Source organism: Anabrus simplex, chromosome 3 (genome assembly GCF_040414725.1).
Source record: "Anabrus simplex isolate iqAnaSimp1 chromosome 3, ASM4041472v1, whole genome shotgun sequence".
NCBI classification, from domain to species: domain Eukaryota; kingdom Metazoa; phylum Arthropoda; class Insecta; order Orthoptera; family Tettigoniidae; genus Anabrus; species Anabrus simplex.
The window spans coordinates 243,079,025-243,096,530 of record NC_090267.1 but is presented as its reverse complement, the minus strand read 5'-3'; the positions used below and the strand labels follow the sequence as shown (position 1 = coordinate 243,096,530).

Sequence of the window (17,506 nt, the reverse complement as noted above, 5' to 3'; positions counted from 1 at the left end):
ACATGAAAGACATAGTTTAGGTAAGGTAAGGGTTATTCTGCCCGAAGGCAGGTCCAAACCTCCGCAGAGGTGTTCCTGAGCCGGAGTTTACGTGCGGTAGGGTAGCCAGTTCCTTTCCGCTCCTCCATTCCCTTACCCCCCACCAACAGCGCGTGGCAACCCATCCAATATACGGTATAATGTAAACCATTCCCTTACATGTTATACTTATTGAGTTATAATCACTTTTTGTGTTACATGAAAAGCATTACATTGATTTTTCACCAGATAACGTGGACCACAATTTGAATGGCGTTTTACATCAATTAACACCACTACCACCAGGCTATCTAGCTGATTGGAAAATGTCTCTGTAGCCCAAGCCCCTAATGTGTTGTTGCAACATAGGTTTGATTGTGTATTATTTCAAGTCAGCACAGCTTTCATGTAAATCCTATATGAAAGTACCTTGAATATTAATTATGAATGAACATGCTAGGAAGCACTTGTGACACTCACCAGGAAACCATCCCTGAAGTTGTGTGACAAAGTTTTATGCTATGAAGGGCAAAGACAGGAAGGGTGAGAAATATTGATTCTTAGATCTGAGCACCATCTGTTAGCCTGATCCTTGAACTAGGTGAAGAAAGGAGTGACAGTGATGTGACCATATGGAAAACTCTTCAAAATAACATTGGAAACAAGCTGTGCAATCCAACAAAACCATACTTTAAATCGCAATGGGAATTTAACATTGGTGACTTTACTTAAGACCCTGCATTATCTTCTTGTATTGAAATATGAAATCACCACATTGTGCATCAAGAGAGTGCATAGTTACCATTATAGATATTAACTTGGCTGCATATTTTATAACTAGTAATTTTATAACTGCTGTGTTTAATTTCTTCATGCTACAAAGTTCATCGTGCAAAATTAAACAAACATTACCAAGTGGAGAGTTATGTCAAGTTCACATGAAGAAATAATGATTTCTTTTCTGCCAGTGGATCACATGAATTTTTTTTTGACTGGACTTTTGGTCTGATGAAAAGGAAGGTACCTCGTGACAGATATTGTCTCGGTCATTTAAGACAGCTGAGTCAAAACTTAACAAAGCTGTCATCATCGGAAAAGAAACTTGTGAGCTGTTAATAAATACACTGACTGACAGAGCAAATGCAACACCAAGAAGGAGTGGTCAGAACTTTATGCCAATTGCAGGGTAGACTGACGTCACTGAGGTATGCTCATGATGTGAAATGCGCCGCTGTGCTGCGCACGTAGCGAACGATAAATGGGACACGGCGTTGGCGAATGGCCCACTTCGTACCGTGATTTCTCAGCCGACAGTCATTGTAGAACGTGTTGTCGTGTGCCACAGGACACGTGTATAGCTAAGAATGCCAGGCCGCCATCAACGGAGGCATTTCCAGCAGACAGACGACTTTACGAGGGGTATGGTGATCGGGCTGAGAAGGGCAGGTTGGTCGCTTCGTCAAATTGCAGCCGATACCCATAGGGATGTGTCCACGGTGCAGCGCCTGTGGCAAAGATGGTTGGCGCAGGGACATGTGGCACGTGCGAGGGGTCCAGGCGCAGCCCGAGTGACGTCAGCACGCGAGGATCGGCGCATCCGCCGCCAAGCGGTGGCAGCCCCGCACGCCACGTCAACCGCCATTCTTCAGCATGTGCAAGACACCCTGGCTGTTCCAATATCGACCAGAACAATTTCCTGTTCCCGTCGATTGGTTGAAGGAGGCCTGCACTCCCGGCGTCCGCTCAGAAGACTACCATTGACTCCACAGCATAGACGTGCACGCCTGGCATGGTGCCGGGCTAGAGCGACTTGGATGAGGGAATGGCGGAACGTCGTGTTCTCCGATGAGTCACGCTTCTGTTCTGTCAGTGATAGTCACCGCAGACGAGTGTGGCGTCAGCGTGGAGAAAGGTCAAATCCGGCAGTAACTGTGGAGCACCCTACCGCTAGACAACGCGGCATCATGGTTTGGGGCGCTATTGCGTATGATTCCACGTCACCTCTAGTGCGTATTCAAGGCACGTTAAATGCCCACCGCTACGTGCAGCATGTGCTGCGGCCGGTGGCACTCCCGTACCTTCAGGGGCTGCCCAATGCTCTGTTTCAGCAGGATAATGCCCGCCCACACACTGCTCGCATCTCCCAACAGGCTCTACGAGGTGTACAGATGCTTCTGTGGCCAGCGTACTCTCCAGATCTCTCACCAATCGAACACGTGTGGGATCTCATTGGACGCCGTTTGCAAACTCTGCCCCAGCCTCGTACGGACGACCAACTGTGGCAAATGGTTGACAGAGAATGGAGAACCATCCCTCAGGACACTATCCGCACTCTTATTGACTCTGTACCTCGACGTGTTTCTGCGTGCATCGCCGCTCGCGGTGGTCCTACATCCTACTGAGTCGATGCCGTGCGCATTGTGTAACCTGCATATCGGTTTGAAATAAACATCAATTATTCGTCCGTGCCGTCTCTGTTTTTTTCCCAACTTTCATCCCTTTCGAACCACTCCTTCTTGGTGTTGCATTTGCTCTGTCAGTCAGTGTATGTATGATTGGCAACATGGTTGGAAAAGAGTTCCTTAGATCACACCTTTCAATCATTTTACTGTGAAAAAGAATGTACCCAGGGTCATTAAGTGTCAATAAAAATTTGACTATCCAACTGTAATTGTGAGGTTTGCAAAGGAGATAAACTTCCTCAGAACCTACCTAAGAAGTTGAAAGTAAAAGGCATGACTGCAGAAAGGATGAAATATCTGTTCGACAACATTCAAGAAGTGATAAAAATCATTGCTATCCGTATTGATGATACTGAATGTAGGATGCTAAAAGGTTAGTTTTTTCCACCTATTCAATACATATAAATTTTATAAATTAGGAATTTATTATTGATTCCACTTGAGACATGTTTCGCCCTTCATTGAGGGCATCATCAGTCAAAATATCACCTCAAGGTAAAAAATCAGGTAACTGGTTAGTAGTTGACATGTACAAATTAATACATATTATTAACACAATTACAAAAATTAAGTATGGGAAATAGTTGTACAAAAGTGATGGTTGAACATATAGGTTTTTGATGAAAAGTCAGCACCAATGCCTAAAATTAACATAGTAGAGTTCGGCAGTGGTGCTCTGGAGAAACAGTTGACGCAATCATAGGAAAATAAAAAGTTAAAAAGTATTTACATTAAAACAATTAAGGGAGAAAAGGTGTAGTGTTCGGCGTCAATGTTTGTAACCAAAAATTAATGTCAAAGGTTGGTAACTATACAGTATTTACATTGTTCAATTGAACAGTTGAGATATTTTAAAAATATTTACATTATAACATTCAGCGTAAAGAACAATAACTTCATCCCGAAGTCCGCCATACTTTATTCCACGGACCAATATCAATTTGTCTCACCGGCATTTCACACCGATGTCTTCACATCACATTCGATGCTACAGAAGTCAACTAAAAGAATAAGCGAATGTTTCAACCCGCAACATTTTCCTAATTAGCAATTACCCATATAACTAGCAATTACCCACTAATAACTGTCACCATTGTTGCCGTTCAAATGCACGGAATACCCATGAATCTCCATCCACACTGACCAGTCTCCGTACCGATCTCGGCACTGCAACTGAAAAACTTCCAGCTTGATGCCTATAAAACCTCATTTGCCTATGAAATATTTCCCTACCCCCGGTGATTTTAACTAAAATAAACTGCTCTACATATTTCTGAAATGTCAATACTAATTCCTTCTTCCAACCTCTAAAACATCAGGACGCACTTGGTACTAAAAATTTTTTATTCTTGCACACCACCTGCTCTTGTGTAATTATGTATATATTTGTAAATTCTCAACTATTCAATTAGATAATGTAATTACTATATAGTTACCAACTATTGACATTAGTTTTTATTACAAACATTTACGCTGAATGTTATAATGTAAATATTTTTAAAATATCTCAACTGTTCAATTGAACAATGTAAATACTGTATAGTTACCAACCTTTGACATTAATTTTTGGTTACAAACATTGACGCCGAACACTACACCTTTTCTCCCTTAATTGTTTTAATGTAAATATTTTTTAACTTTTTATTTTCCTATGATTGCGTCAACTGTTTCTCCAGAGCACCACTGCCGAACTCTACTATGTTAATTTTAGGCATTGGTGCTGACTTTTCATCTATAAACCTATATGTTCAACCATCACTTTTGTACAACTATTTCCCATACTTAATTTTTGTAATTGTATTAATAATATGTATTAATTTGTACATGGCAACTACTAACCAGTTACCTGATTTTTTACCTTGAGGTGATATTTGGACTGATGATGCCCTCAATGAAGGGCGAAACATGTCTCAAGTGGAATCAATAATAAATTCCTAATTTATAAAATTTATATGTATTGAATAGGTGGAAAAAACTAACCTTTTAGCATCCTACAAACATTCAAGAATACTGCACAGCAGAAACGGGGGATTTGTTGTGCCAACAGCCAGGTGATATTAAGGTCGCTGACCCTGGGGCAAGTAGTGGGACGGATTGTGTTCGCAAAAGAACATTCTAGAAATATGAGCAACAATTCAGTTTTGTTATTACAGGATACAAGACAGATTAGTAATGTAAATCATTAATTGGATGTCGACTGTGTGTAGTTTCAGAACAATCTTTAAAAATATCCATATTATTATTATTATTATTATTATTATTATTATTATTATTATTATTATTATTATTATTATTATTATTATTATTATTATTATTATTATTATTATTATTTACTCCAGTTAGAAGCTTACAATAGAACATTTTTTGGTGTGGTTTTTACATTACAATTTAGTAACAATGAAATGGAAGGAATGTATACACATATATACCAAAATGGTATTAAACAGTTTGCCCAGAAGCAAGCAACTGCGACTGCATTTCCTTGTGCCTTGAGCAAATCCTCCTTATTGCAAGAATCAGGGCAACACGAGCACTGACACAGATGCTTAGTAGTCTTCCCCTCTCCAGATTCACATAGTGGTTATACATCTAAATATCCCCCATTTCACTAGGTTGTCTTTAGAATTTTCCAACACCTATTCTTAACCTGTTCAGTGATCTCCATGTTATCCAGTCCAAGTTGTGTCTGGTTGGTAAGCATTCAGCTGCTGGTTTTGTCCATGTTTGAAGATGACTTGTTCTGGCTGCCCACAATTTTTCTCTGGCTTTCTTCGGAGATGTATTTAGTGGAGATGTTGACTGTAGGAAGCTCCACCTAGATTTCAATCTAGGGTTTGGTGGAGTGTGTCTGTGTAGTGGATGTAGCTCATTTTCTTCAACTTTTTTCCTTTTGGCATTTGCAGCTACCTCCCGGTGCATTTCAGGAGGAGCAATTACTGCTATACAATACAGTTTGTCAACTGGAATTGGCTTCAGACTTCCAGTGATTAGTTTTTCAGTTTCATTAAGGGCCACATCTACTTGCTTTGCATCAGCAGATTTATACCACACTGGGCAGGCATATTCACCAGCGGAGAAGCAAAGTGCCATGGCAGAAGTACGGATGACCTGAGGCTCAGCACTCCAATAACTACCAAAAAGTTTCCGAATGATGTTGTTACGGGCTGACACCTTGTGTTTGGTGTTTAGGCAATGCTGTTGGTAGGTGAGTGAGCTGTCTACAGTAATTCCAAGATATTTAGGTGTAAAACAGTGCTTCAATTTGGTGCCTTCCCGTTACTTTCAGTTTTCTTCCTGCCTGTCTGTTTCAAAGATGGATAGCACTGACCTGAGTCTTTTGTGGGTTTGGCTTCAGGTTGTTCTTGTTGTAGTAGTCAGAAAAGGTCCCTAGAGCTCCTGTAAGCATCTGTTCTGCTTCTTCAAAATCACTTGTTTGTACCATCAAAGGAAGGTCGTCAGCATATATGAAACTTTTGGTTGCATGTTGTGTGGGCTGATCATTTGTGTAAATGTTGAAGAGTACTGGTGACAATACACTCCCTTGGGGTAAGCCATTCTTTTGGATCCTCTAATGGCTCTGACTTCCTTGGAATTCAACATAGAATCTTCAGTTGTGCAATAAGGTGGCAATTATTCTAGTGAAACAAAAGTCCAGGGCCAAGCTGTAGATCTTGTGAAACATTATGCGGTGTTGGACTGTATCATAAGCTGATGAGAGATCAATAAATGCCACTGCAGTGATCTGGCTCTTTTCAAACCCATCCTCTTTGTGTTGTGTTATGTGAGTTATTTGTGCTGTACAGACTGGGGTCTGAAGCCTGCCTGTTCAGGTAAAAGTAAACTGTCAATCTTTGGTGATAGGCAGTTCAATAGTAGCCTTTCAAATATCTTATAAAGATGGCATAATAATGAGATGGGCCAATAACTCTTGGGGTCAGAAGGTTTTTTTCCCCCAGGTTTCAAGATAGTAATTGTCTAAGTTTTCCTCCATATTTTTGGAATCTTCCTCTGTCTTAAGCAGTTATTAAAGAGTTCCACAAGCCATTTCAGTGTTCTTGGTCCAAATTTCTTTATTTGCTCTATTCTTATATCATCTAATCCAGCTGCCTTGTTGTTCTTACATTGGTACATGGCGTTTTACAACTCATTTTGTAAAAATGGGTTTGAGAGCTCATTAGTTTCCAGATGTTCTTGCCTTTGAATCTTGGGTTCTTTACTTCGTTTATCTGTTTTACCATTTTTGAAAAGCTGTTTAGCTATTTGATTTGGAGAAATGTTTGCATGGGTTTTCTTTTGTGTTGGATCATTACTTAGACAATGTAGTAATCTCCATGCACACATGGCTGCATTTGCTAATGTCTAGTCCTTCTATCATTTCTATCCACCGAGTTTTCTTACCTTCTGCCACAGACTTGAGTAATTTTTATGGCAGCATCGGATGTTTCCTCACTGAAAGGGTTTTCTTCGAAGAGTTTAATGTACTCTTCTAACAAATAGATGTTGTCTTTACTGAGTCCTGGAATGTAGTTGGTAAGGCATCCACATGGGATAAATTTACGAGATGACTCCTCAACGGCTGCCATAAAATAATCATATGCCTCAGGACATGGATGTATTTTCAACACAAGGCTGTCTAGTGCCTCAGAAAACATATCCCAATTTGCTTTCTTGAAATTGTGTCATCTTCTGAATGGAATTATTTGTGGTCTTACGGCTGCAGTAATCTGACATACAATAGGTATGTGTTGGGTAATTGGAATTGGGAAACCAATACTCTTGTGGTATTGTGAAGCTGTTTCTTCACTGGTGAAAATCAGATCAGGATTGTACCCTTGTTTCCAGCGACCACTGTTGAAAGATGGTTGTAATTTACTGTCATGAACTAAGCGTAAGTTGTTGGATTCAGCCAACTGCATTACAGCTTCACCATTTTCATCATCCTGGTCATATCCCCAAACATTACTATGACTATTTAAATCTCCTAAGATGAACTTAGTTTTCTGATTGAGGATATTAGTTGGTTCCTTAAAGATGAATTTTGCATTAGGCAGTACCGAGGTGTCTACACAGTTGTTCAGTTCAACACACAGGATTTCAATAATATCCTTCTCAGTACATGCTGTAGAAAGCACCGATAAGCCATGTTCAACAAATACTGCACTACAATATTGCCAATGGGGTCTTTCAATTACAAGGTTCATGCCTTGTACCTTAGGTCTTTTACGATATGTGTCCCTATGGGTCTCCCGGATACACAATATATCACACTGGTACTCTTGACACAGATTATGGACCAGGCGAGCCATGCGTGTAGAGGCGCGCAGCTGTGAGATTGCATCCGGGAGATAGTAGGTTCGAATCCCACTATCGGCAGTCCTGAAGATGGTTTTCCGTGGTTTCCCATTTTCACACCAGGAAAATGCTGGGGCTGTACCTTAATTAAGGCCACGGCCGCTTCATTCCAACTCCTAGGCCTTTCCTATCCCATCATCGCCATAAGACCTATCTGTGTTGGTGCGACGTAAAGCCCCTAGCAGAAAAAAAAAAAACAGATTATGGAGTTCCTCTTTTGGTCTAGATATTCCTTCTATATTAACTGATATAATGTTGAAAGTTGGTGTTGAAAAAGACCTTTTGTACGAGAATTGATAATCTCTACAATTGCTTCTGGATTTGAAAGGATCTGCCGTCAGCACATTTTGTTTATAGTCTGATGTTACCCAGGCTACGCCTGATTGCTACTCATTGTATTGTATAATAGCAGTCTTCGTGGAGACTCCTTTCATGTACCCCATTATTATTATTATTATTATTATTATTATTATTATTATTATTATTATTATTATTATTATTATTATTATTATTATTATTATTATTATGGTGATGGTGATGATGATGATGATGATGATGATGATGATGATGATGATGATGATGATGATTCTTGTTTCTATTCGGCCAACTAAGGACGACGTCATTTCAACTGTTTCCCTTGAGCTTTAATGTTGGTCCAGTACTCCTTCATTCGTATACGGTGTTGCTCCTTTCGTTTTTCCATCCATGCCTTTCCAGTTTTCATATTCGGCTTTGGTAGGAAACTCTGATGTTCTTGGAGTTTTTTCTTAAGTGGGACACACTCCTGGATATCTTCAAATGAGATCCCAATCTCCTGCAGATCTTTCTGTACCTCACTGAACCATGCCCCCTTTACCTTTTTCTCTTGGAGGAAAGTGAAAATGCGGTTGGTTAACCGTGTTGAATTCATTCAGGCCATGTGTCCATAAAAAGTAATCCTCCTTTTTCGCATCACATCAGTTATTTTCTCCACATGCGAGTACAACTCCTGGTTGTGCCGTCTCCTAAACTCGCCGTTGTCTTTGACTGGATCTAAGATTTTTCTCAAAATCTTTTTTTCCTTGGCCTCCAATTTCTCCATCATGCCTTTTTTGTTCATGGCGAGACATTCCGCAGCATATAGAGCCTCTGGCCGGATAACAGTGCAATAGTGTTTGATTTTTGCATTCAGAGATATAGATCTTTTGTTAGACATTTTTAGTCAGATGATAAGCCATTTCCATTTTATTCATGCGTGAAGAAAAGGCTTCTTTTTCGGACAAGTTAGGTTTTATCCATTCACCAAGATACTTAAATTTTTTAACTTGCTTGACTTTTTCGTGAGTCCCTTCTAGCTCACTTGGCGCCAGTCTGATGTTTTATTATTATTATTATTTTATATATATATATATAATTCGCTGGAGCCATCAAGGACCACGTAAGTCTTGTTGCATTTGACACTGAACTTGGCCTTCTTTAGAGCCCAAATTTCCCTCATTCTTTGCGAGTGGGCCTGCTTACGCTCCTCTGTCCAAGGGGCACCGTGTCTTCTCTTCGGCTGCTCGTCTCGGTTTAGCCCGTTCGTCAATATTTTCTTGCGGAAGAGATCTCTGTTAAGGGCATCTTCAGATGAGATATGTAGCATTTGCAGGTCTTCTTTGGTATTTCTAAACCAGGGAATTGTGGTTTTGGGGTTTGAATAAAAAAAGTGAAAGATTTCTTTAGTTAACTTTCTTCCGTCCATTCTTTTCACATGACCGTAAAATCGTGCCCGTCTTTTTCTGATTGTGTCGGTAATTTTCTCTATTTTGCTGTAGACTTCCTTGTTGGATCTCTTTTGATGGATTCCATTTCTGTACTTTGATCCCAAGATTCCTCTCACAATTTTGCGTTCTCTTTCCTCCAGTTCTTCAAGGAGTCCTTTGTTGGCATTTAGAGACAGGGTTTCGGCTGCATATAGAACTACTGGCTTCAGAACTGTTTCATACTGACGTATCTTGGTGTTTTGGGAAAGGCATTTTTTGTTGTAGATTGTGCGGGATGTTTGGTAGGCTATTTCCAGTTTGTGTACTCGCTCCTGAAGTGCTTCTTTGTCCAGTTCATTTTTCATGATGATCTCACCCAGGTATTTGAATTTGTCTACTCGGATGATGTCCCCGTATTTTGTATGGAGTTTTGGTGGAGCCTCTTTGATGTTAGTCATTACTTCTGTTTTCTCAAACGATATCTGCAAACCAGTTTGTTCGGCAATTTCCTTTAAAATTTCTACTTGAGCTCTAGCGGTTTCTATGTCGTTTGAAAAAAACAGCAATATCATCGGCAAATCCTAAGCAGTCTGTTGCGATCCCCTTAGATTTGGTTCCTATTCTCAATGGACTGTAGTTGGTTTCCTGTAATCTCACCCGCCAGGTTCTGATGATCTTTTCAAGAACACAGTTGAAGAGTATCGGGGATAGCCTATCACCTTGTCGGACTCCTGTTTTGATGTCAAAGGAATGCGAGAGACATCCGTGGAACTTCACCTTGGATTTTGTATTGGTCAAGGTGGCTCTAATTGATGCCAGCAGTTTCAAATCAACTCCAAATTCATTTAAGATGTTTAGCAGGACTTCCCGGTCAATGGAGTCGTATGCTTTCTTTAAGTCCACAAAGACATACACATACTGCTTGGACCTTAGTGTACAATATCTGATGATCGTTTTGAGATTTTGGATCTGTTCAGCTGTTGAGCGACCTTTTCTGAACCCTCCTTGGTATTCACCTATTTGATGTTCGACTTGTGCTTCCAAATGCTCCAGGATGGCAAGTGATAGAATTTTGTAAGTCACGGGTAGCAAAGATATTCCTCTGTAGTTGTTGATGTTCTTCATGCTGCCTTTTTTGTGTAATGGATGGATCAAAGCTATTTTTCAATCTTCGGGTAGGGTCTCCTTGTTCCAAATTTCTTCTATTTGCTTTTGCAAGATATCAAGTGATTCCTCTGGGGCATATTTCCATAGTTCTGCTACTACTGAGTCTTCCCCCGGCGCTTTGTTATTTTTGAGACGGGCAATGTGGCGCTTGATTTCATCTCTGTCGGGTGGTCTGGAATCTGGGTACCTGAGTAAGGGTTCCTTGGTCTCAATGGCACTTTGAGGTTTAGAGAAATTAAGTAAATTCTTGAAGGAATCTGCCAGAATGCTGCAATTTTCTTCATTTGATGTCACCAGTGTGCCGTCCTTTCACTCAAAGCATAGAGATGGGGGTTTATAGCCAGTGAGTTTGCGTTTGAAGGCTCTGTAGTACCCTCTGCTTTCATTCTTCCTAAAGTTTAGTTATATCTTTTCAATGAGAGATTTTTCGTATTTACGTTTCTCAGTTCTGAACACCCTAGCTGCTTGGGCACGTTGGGTTTTGTAGGTTTCCCAATCATTTTCTGATTTTGTAGAGTAGTACTGTTTCCACGCATTGAGTCTTTCTTGGAGGACTGATTCGCAGGTACCATTCCACCAGGCATGCTTTTTGCCTCTCTTGATTTCTGCAACGTCTTTGGCGGCCTCAACAAGGAGACTTTTGGCGTTGTTAAAGTCAGTGTCATTTGGTCTAGCCTTCTCCTGGAACTCCTCGACCCTTTGCCGAAGTTTATCATTGTCGAAGCGTGTGATCTGTTTGGTTGTCTTCCTTGTGTTTGCGGGAATTGGTTTGAATTTGATAAGAGACATATAATGATCTGAGGCCACATTGATGCCTTTCTTTACCTTGACATTCATAATCTCAGGGCTGTTTCTCCTGGAGATTGCAACATGATCAATTTGGAACTCTCCGAGAGCTTGGACGGGAGAACGCCAAGTCATTTGCTTTCTTGGTAGATGGCGAAAGTGGGTCGAATGACCTGCAGGTTAAAAGAAATAAGTTTCATAATGATAGATCCGTATTGAACTGTGATTACAGGTTGTAATATTCGCAAATGGACACCAGTCTTTTGCCGTTGGGATTGGTTCTTTTGTGAGCAGGGTAATTTCCTATAACTCTCTTGTACTTCTGTTCACGACCTAGTTGGGCATTGAAGTCACCCAAAAGAAGCTTGACATGCTGTTTGGGGATTTTGTTTAATTTTTCATCCAGTAGGTCCCAGAAATGATCAACTTCGTCTGGATCAGACTTGTTCTTATCGTTTGTAGGAGCATGTGCGTTAACTAGGGCGTAGGTTTTGTTCGCGCATTTAATTGTGAATATAGACAATCTGTCATTCACAGGTTCGAAATTTGCAACCGGTTTAAGGAACTTGGTTCTAACAGCAAACGCGGTTCCAAGCATCACAGCTCCATTGAGGATTCCTCTTTGCGCTTTGCTCTTGAAAAATCGGTAGCCTTCGGATTCAAAAATCTCTTCATCTGGGTACCTTGTTTCCTGTAGGGCCATTATGGATATCTGATTTTCGTGAAGAGCTTTGGTGAGGGTTTTCAGCTTGCCAGTTTGTGTAAGTGAATTTATGTTGAAAGTTGCTAGAAAGGTTTTAGATTTTGGCCTGAGTTTTTGACTCTTCGGGGTACACCGAGACGCTCCGACTCGTCTCTTGCATGATGTCGAGTCTCCCCCAGAATCCAAACGAGACTCGTGCGCCGTGGCGTTCACGACGAGGGATTTATCCGAAGATTTACCCCCTGGGGTATGTTTCTTGAAATGTTGTGCCATCATGCTTTTTGACTTGACTTTGCTTTGGACGGGTACCCATCCTTTTACAGCTAGGGTTGTTAGCCCTAGAGGTTGACTCAAGATGTTTTCTGGCTTCTGGTCATTTACCAGTCTTTGCCGTAACCCTGGCAAGGGACCAGTTTTTTTTCACGGTGGTATTTTATTTCCCTACTACCCTCTGACTCTGCTGGTGGCAGAGCCAGCGAACTTCCCCAATTCCAATGGGACGTGCCCAATGGAGGTAACCGGTAAATCCCCACACGATTATTATTATTATTATTATTATTATTATTATTATTATTATTATTATTATTATTATTATTATTATTATTATTATTATTATTATTATTATTATTATTATTATTATTATTATTATTATTATTATTATTATTATTATTATTATTTATACATCTTAAGATAGAACTTCTGTGTAAGTTATATGAGTGCTGTAAGACTAAAACTTCCTTTTTCATTTTTATTCTCAAATTTTGAACATGTTTACATATTTAATTTCTAGAGAATAAAACTCCTAAATATTTACAAAAATGATTTTAATACACAAAGCTGATATTCCTTCATCCACTGAAACAGTCCGATTTTCTTAAATCTTTATTATATTATACCCCATTTTCCAAACATTTTCTTAAAATTCAATCAATTCTGTTTTACAAATTTAAAGTTACATAAAGTGATTAGTTTTTAAGCTCTAGACTGATGGTTTTCATGTAAATCTATGCAAATTTATCTACTATCAAAACATAAAATTTAAAAAAAATGTTATTTCTGATTTAAGGTATAGTTTCCTGGAGAGTGTCACACTTCAGTAAGACAGAGTATCAGAGTCCTGATCCTTGTTCATCTGTCTTAACCAAAATTTGAAAATTACATTTTTCTTGTTAAAAAGAGACAAAAAATCTTGGGAGAACTTATTAGAAACTAATCAAACTGTAATGAATTTTCTGTGTGAACACTTATTGTTCTTACCTGATGGATGTAAAATGTTTCATTCACTATATTGATAGCTTCAGAGGCTCGAATAGTTACCAGACCATTTAATGTGTCTGTGACATGTGAAAATACAGGACTGCGCTCTGGAAAAAGAAAACAAAACTATTGTTATTTTTATTTGAAAATCTTTGTGCAGCATTTGCAGTTTGCCATGAAGACAAGGAGGACCTCTTTAAAGATATGTTGTTAGGTACTATTCAAAATTATATATTGGTACTGAGAAATATTTTTATTAAAGTCTAGGTCAAAACAGTCCAATATGTTTTTAGATTGATGACTGATTTTCAACATTTATGTTGTACCATACAGGTACACATATTCTGTTAAATGATGCATAGGAAGTTGGGCAGATGAAATAAGGTAAACAGTGTGGGAAGAGGGTGCAACATAAAGAAGGAAAGAAGTCAAATATGAAAACAGAAAAATAAGGACAATCTCTAGATCTTCATATGGATAGGCTCGCTCCTCATCAATCCCAGTTCTTCAAAATCCATTCCTTCATGGCCCCTGACGAGCTTGTTTCTGCTTCCCAGCTTCATAAGGGGATGGGCCTTAAGGGCCATCTTGACAGATCTCTAGAATAGATATGGGAATTGTAGGATACAAAGAAATCTGAATAAAGGAAAGGAAAGGGCACAAAGATTTTTATTTTTATTTTATTTTTTTTGCTAGGGGCTTTACGTTGCACCGACACAGATAGGTCTTATGGCAACGATGGGATAGGAAAGGCCTAGGAGTTGGAAGGAAGCGGCCATGGCCTTAATTAAGGTACAGCCCCAGCATTTGCCTGGTGTGAAAATGGGAAACCACGGAAAACCATCTTCAGGGCTGCCGATAGTGGGATTCGAACCTACTATCTCCCGGATGCAAGCTCACAGCCGCGCGCCTCTATGCGCACAGCCAACTCGCCCGGTGGCACAAAGATTAAAATGAATACAGGTGGTAAGAGACTAGAAACACAGGACAAGCAAAGAATGTGCAAGTGAGTCCAACAGGTCAATAAGTGATGGAAAGGAACAAATAAGTAATGAATCATGTTATACAGGGGAATTCAGAAGGTTATGCAAACTGTGTAGACCATGGGGGCAAAATACAACAGTTTTCAATAGCAATGTATAGTCTAGGACGAATCTGTGTCAGGGAAAGCCTGGGAATGTCAAGAAAGACTTATTAAATTGCACATACCCTGGCCAGTGGATCAGAAGAGGAGGTCCAATTACATGGTCAGTCTGCTGCTGTGCTCTGATACTTTTGGATTTCTTCTTAAGGGAGCATATCAAATGCCTTGATGTATATGACACCAGTGCCCTGCCCAGAAACATTTTGACCTATAGTTGGCATCAACTCAAGTCCTAAGCAGTCCGTTTTACGTTACACCGGTAGTCAACTGAAGAACTGAAGAAAATATCCTTCTGCGAGTAAACACTCTCCCCTTCTCCATCGCAGTTCTCGTCCTGGTGCTGGCGGGTAATGCAAGCAGCTGTTATATAATATACTAGCAAGATACCCGTGCTTCGCTACGGTATTATACTGAAATTTATAACTGAATGCTTAACGTTTTATATATAACCCGTCAAAATTCACGATCTGATTCGTTTACTGAGAGAATCCACCAAAATTTGTGATCTGACTCGTTTTCTGAGAGATTACCGCAAAGTTCCTCCCATTTTTCAATCTTTCCTTCCAGCAATCGACTTCGTACTTCCCGGGCTAGGTCCAGGTATTCCACCCGGTCAGTTGGCCCCTAAATCTCTGCCATCTTTTCCTATAAGCATTTTTAATTATGGATCAAATCCTTGAGGAGATCAGGCGTGGTGTCGTCTTGGGTGCCTTGGTGGTACTGAACCCGCGGCTGGACTGCATTCGTAGTCATTACCCATCCAGGACCCGTTTCCAGCACGGTCCGCATATTTTGACGATGGTCCAGAACATTATTATTATTATTATTATTATTATTATTATTATTATTATTATTATTATTATTATTATTATTATTATTATTGATTTTCTGGACCCCACAGCAAGATGCAAGACCGCTACTTGGCAGTAAATTACAGTACATCTGCTGCCATTGTCATTGCTGACAACGTGACCAGCACCATTGTGGGCAAGTGCGCGGGATTTCTGGCGATACGAATGATATACTTCCGTGCATTATTGACCTTATTATAGAGGTGAACAATTGCATGGTTAATTTCATTCCTATAGTTTATTTCAAATGTGTTTAAATTTGTCTTTATATGCCAGGAGAATCTACTGTAATCTAAGAACGTTCTCCAAAGGAAAAGATGGCTCTTGAAAATGAACCCAGAAAAGATTTTTTTTTTTAAATGATCGCTTTATGATCAGAATAAGTACATTGAAAATCCACAGCCTGTTTCCAGTCATTCGACCAGGTCAGGAATGGAATGAATGAAGCCCCCATCTAGCGGCGAGGATAGGAATTGTGCCAGCTATTGAAGCCTGTCGCACTTCTTTGGGGCAATGATTAATGAATGACAAGTGAAATGAAATGATATTCGAGAATGAATGATGACAGGGAAAACCAGAGTACCTGAAGAAAAACCTGTCCCGCCTCTGCTTTGTCCAGCACAAATCTCACATGGAGTGACTTGGATTTGAACCACGGAACCCAGCGGTAAGAGGCCGGCGCCCTGCCGCCTGGACCACGGAGGCTCCTAATAAGTATATTATGAACAGTAAAATCAATTGGTCTCAACTCCTTTTTCACCCCACCGCCGTTAAGTTGATTCACCTCTCCCCCCACCCCCCCACCAAAAAAGCGTGTTTCTTTATCTTTAAAGGCGATTCCAAATACCAATGTTCACATCTGTTACTTTCAGTCTTGAGATATAGGTATCCCCATAAAATTGATTTATTGTTTTCACTTCCTTTCACACTGCCCCCCACCTCCTCCACCTTCAAGTGAATTTTATTGCATTGACCTGTCTAAAGCATTTGATAGGGTAGATCATGGGCGACTACTGGCAAAAATGAGTGCAATTGGACTACACAAAAGAGTGACTGAATGGGTTGCTATATTTCTAGAAAATAGATCTCAGAGAGTTAGAGTGGGTGAAGCTTTGTCTGACCCTGTAATAGTTGAGAGGGGAGTTCCTCAGGGCAGTGTTATCGGAACTTTATGTTTTCTTATATATATAAATGATATGGGTAAAGGAGTGGAATCGGAGGTAAGGCTTTTTGCGGATGATGTTATTCTCTATAGAGTGATAAATAAGTTACAAGATTGTGAGCAACTGCAATGTGACCTCGAAAATGTTGTGAGATGGACAGCAGGCAATGGTATGTTGATAAACGGGGTTAAAAGTCAGGTTGTGAGTTTCACAAATAGGAAAAGTCCTCTCAGTTTTAATTACTGCGTTGATAGGGTGAAAGTTCCTTTTGGGGATCATTGTAAGTATCTAGGTGTTAATATACGGAAAGATCTTCATTGGGGTAATCACATAAATGGGATTGTAAATAAAGGGTACCGATCTCTCCACATGGTTATGAGGGTGTTTAGGGGTTGTAGTAAGGATGTAAAGGAGAGTGCATAAAAGTCTCTGGTAAGACCCCAACTAGAGTATGTTTCCAGTGTATGAGACCCTCACCAGGATTACCTGATTCAAGAACTGGAAAAATCCAAAGAAAAGCAGCTCGATTTGTTCTGAGTGATTTCCGACAAAAGAGTAGCGTTACAAAAATGTTGCAATGTTTGGATTGGGAAGAACTGAGAGAAAGAAGAAGAGCTGCTCGACTAAGTGGTATGTTTCGAGCTGTCAGCGGAGAGATGGCGTGGAATGACATTAGTAGATGAATAAGTTTAAATGGCGTTTATAAAAGTAGGAAAGATCACAATATGAAGATAAAGTTGGAATTCAAGAGGACAAACTGGGGCAAATATTAATTTATAGGAAGGGGAGTTAGGGATTGGAATAACTTACCAAGGGAGAAGTTCAATAAATTTCCAATTTCTTTGAAATCATTTAGGAAAAAGCTAGGAAAGCAACAGA

General features: G+C 39.9%; 1 protein-coding gene across 2 annotated transcripts in view; it reads right to left on the bottom strand.

Moving 5' to 3' along the window:
- The window catches only part of LOC136866194 (ATP-binding cassette sub-family C member 4), a 371,709-nt gene that overhangs the window by 78,557 nt on the left and 275,646 nt on the right, over window positions 1-17,506 (bottom strand). For both annotated transcript variants that reach the window (XM_067142938.2, XM_067142939.2), the window contains exon 17: window positions 13,470-13,576. In XM_067142938.2, coding sequence (XP_066999039.2) covers window positions 13,470-13,576 — 107 coding nt within the window. The remainder of the gene's footprint in view (window positions 1-13,469; window positions 13,577-17,506) is intronic.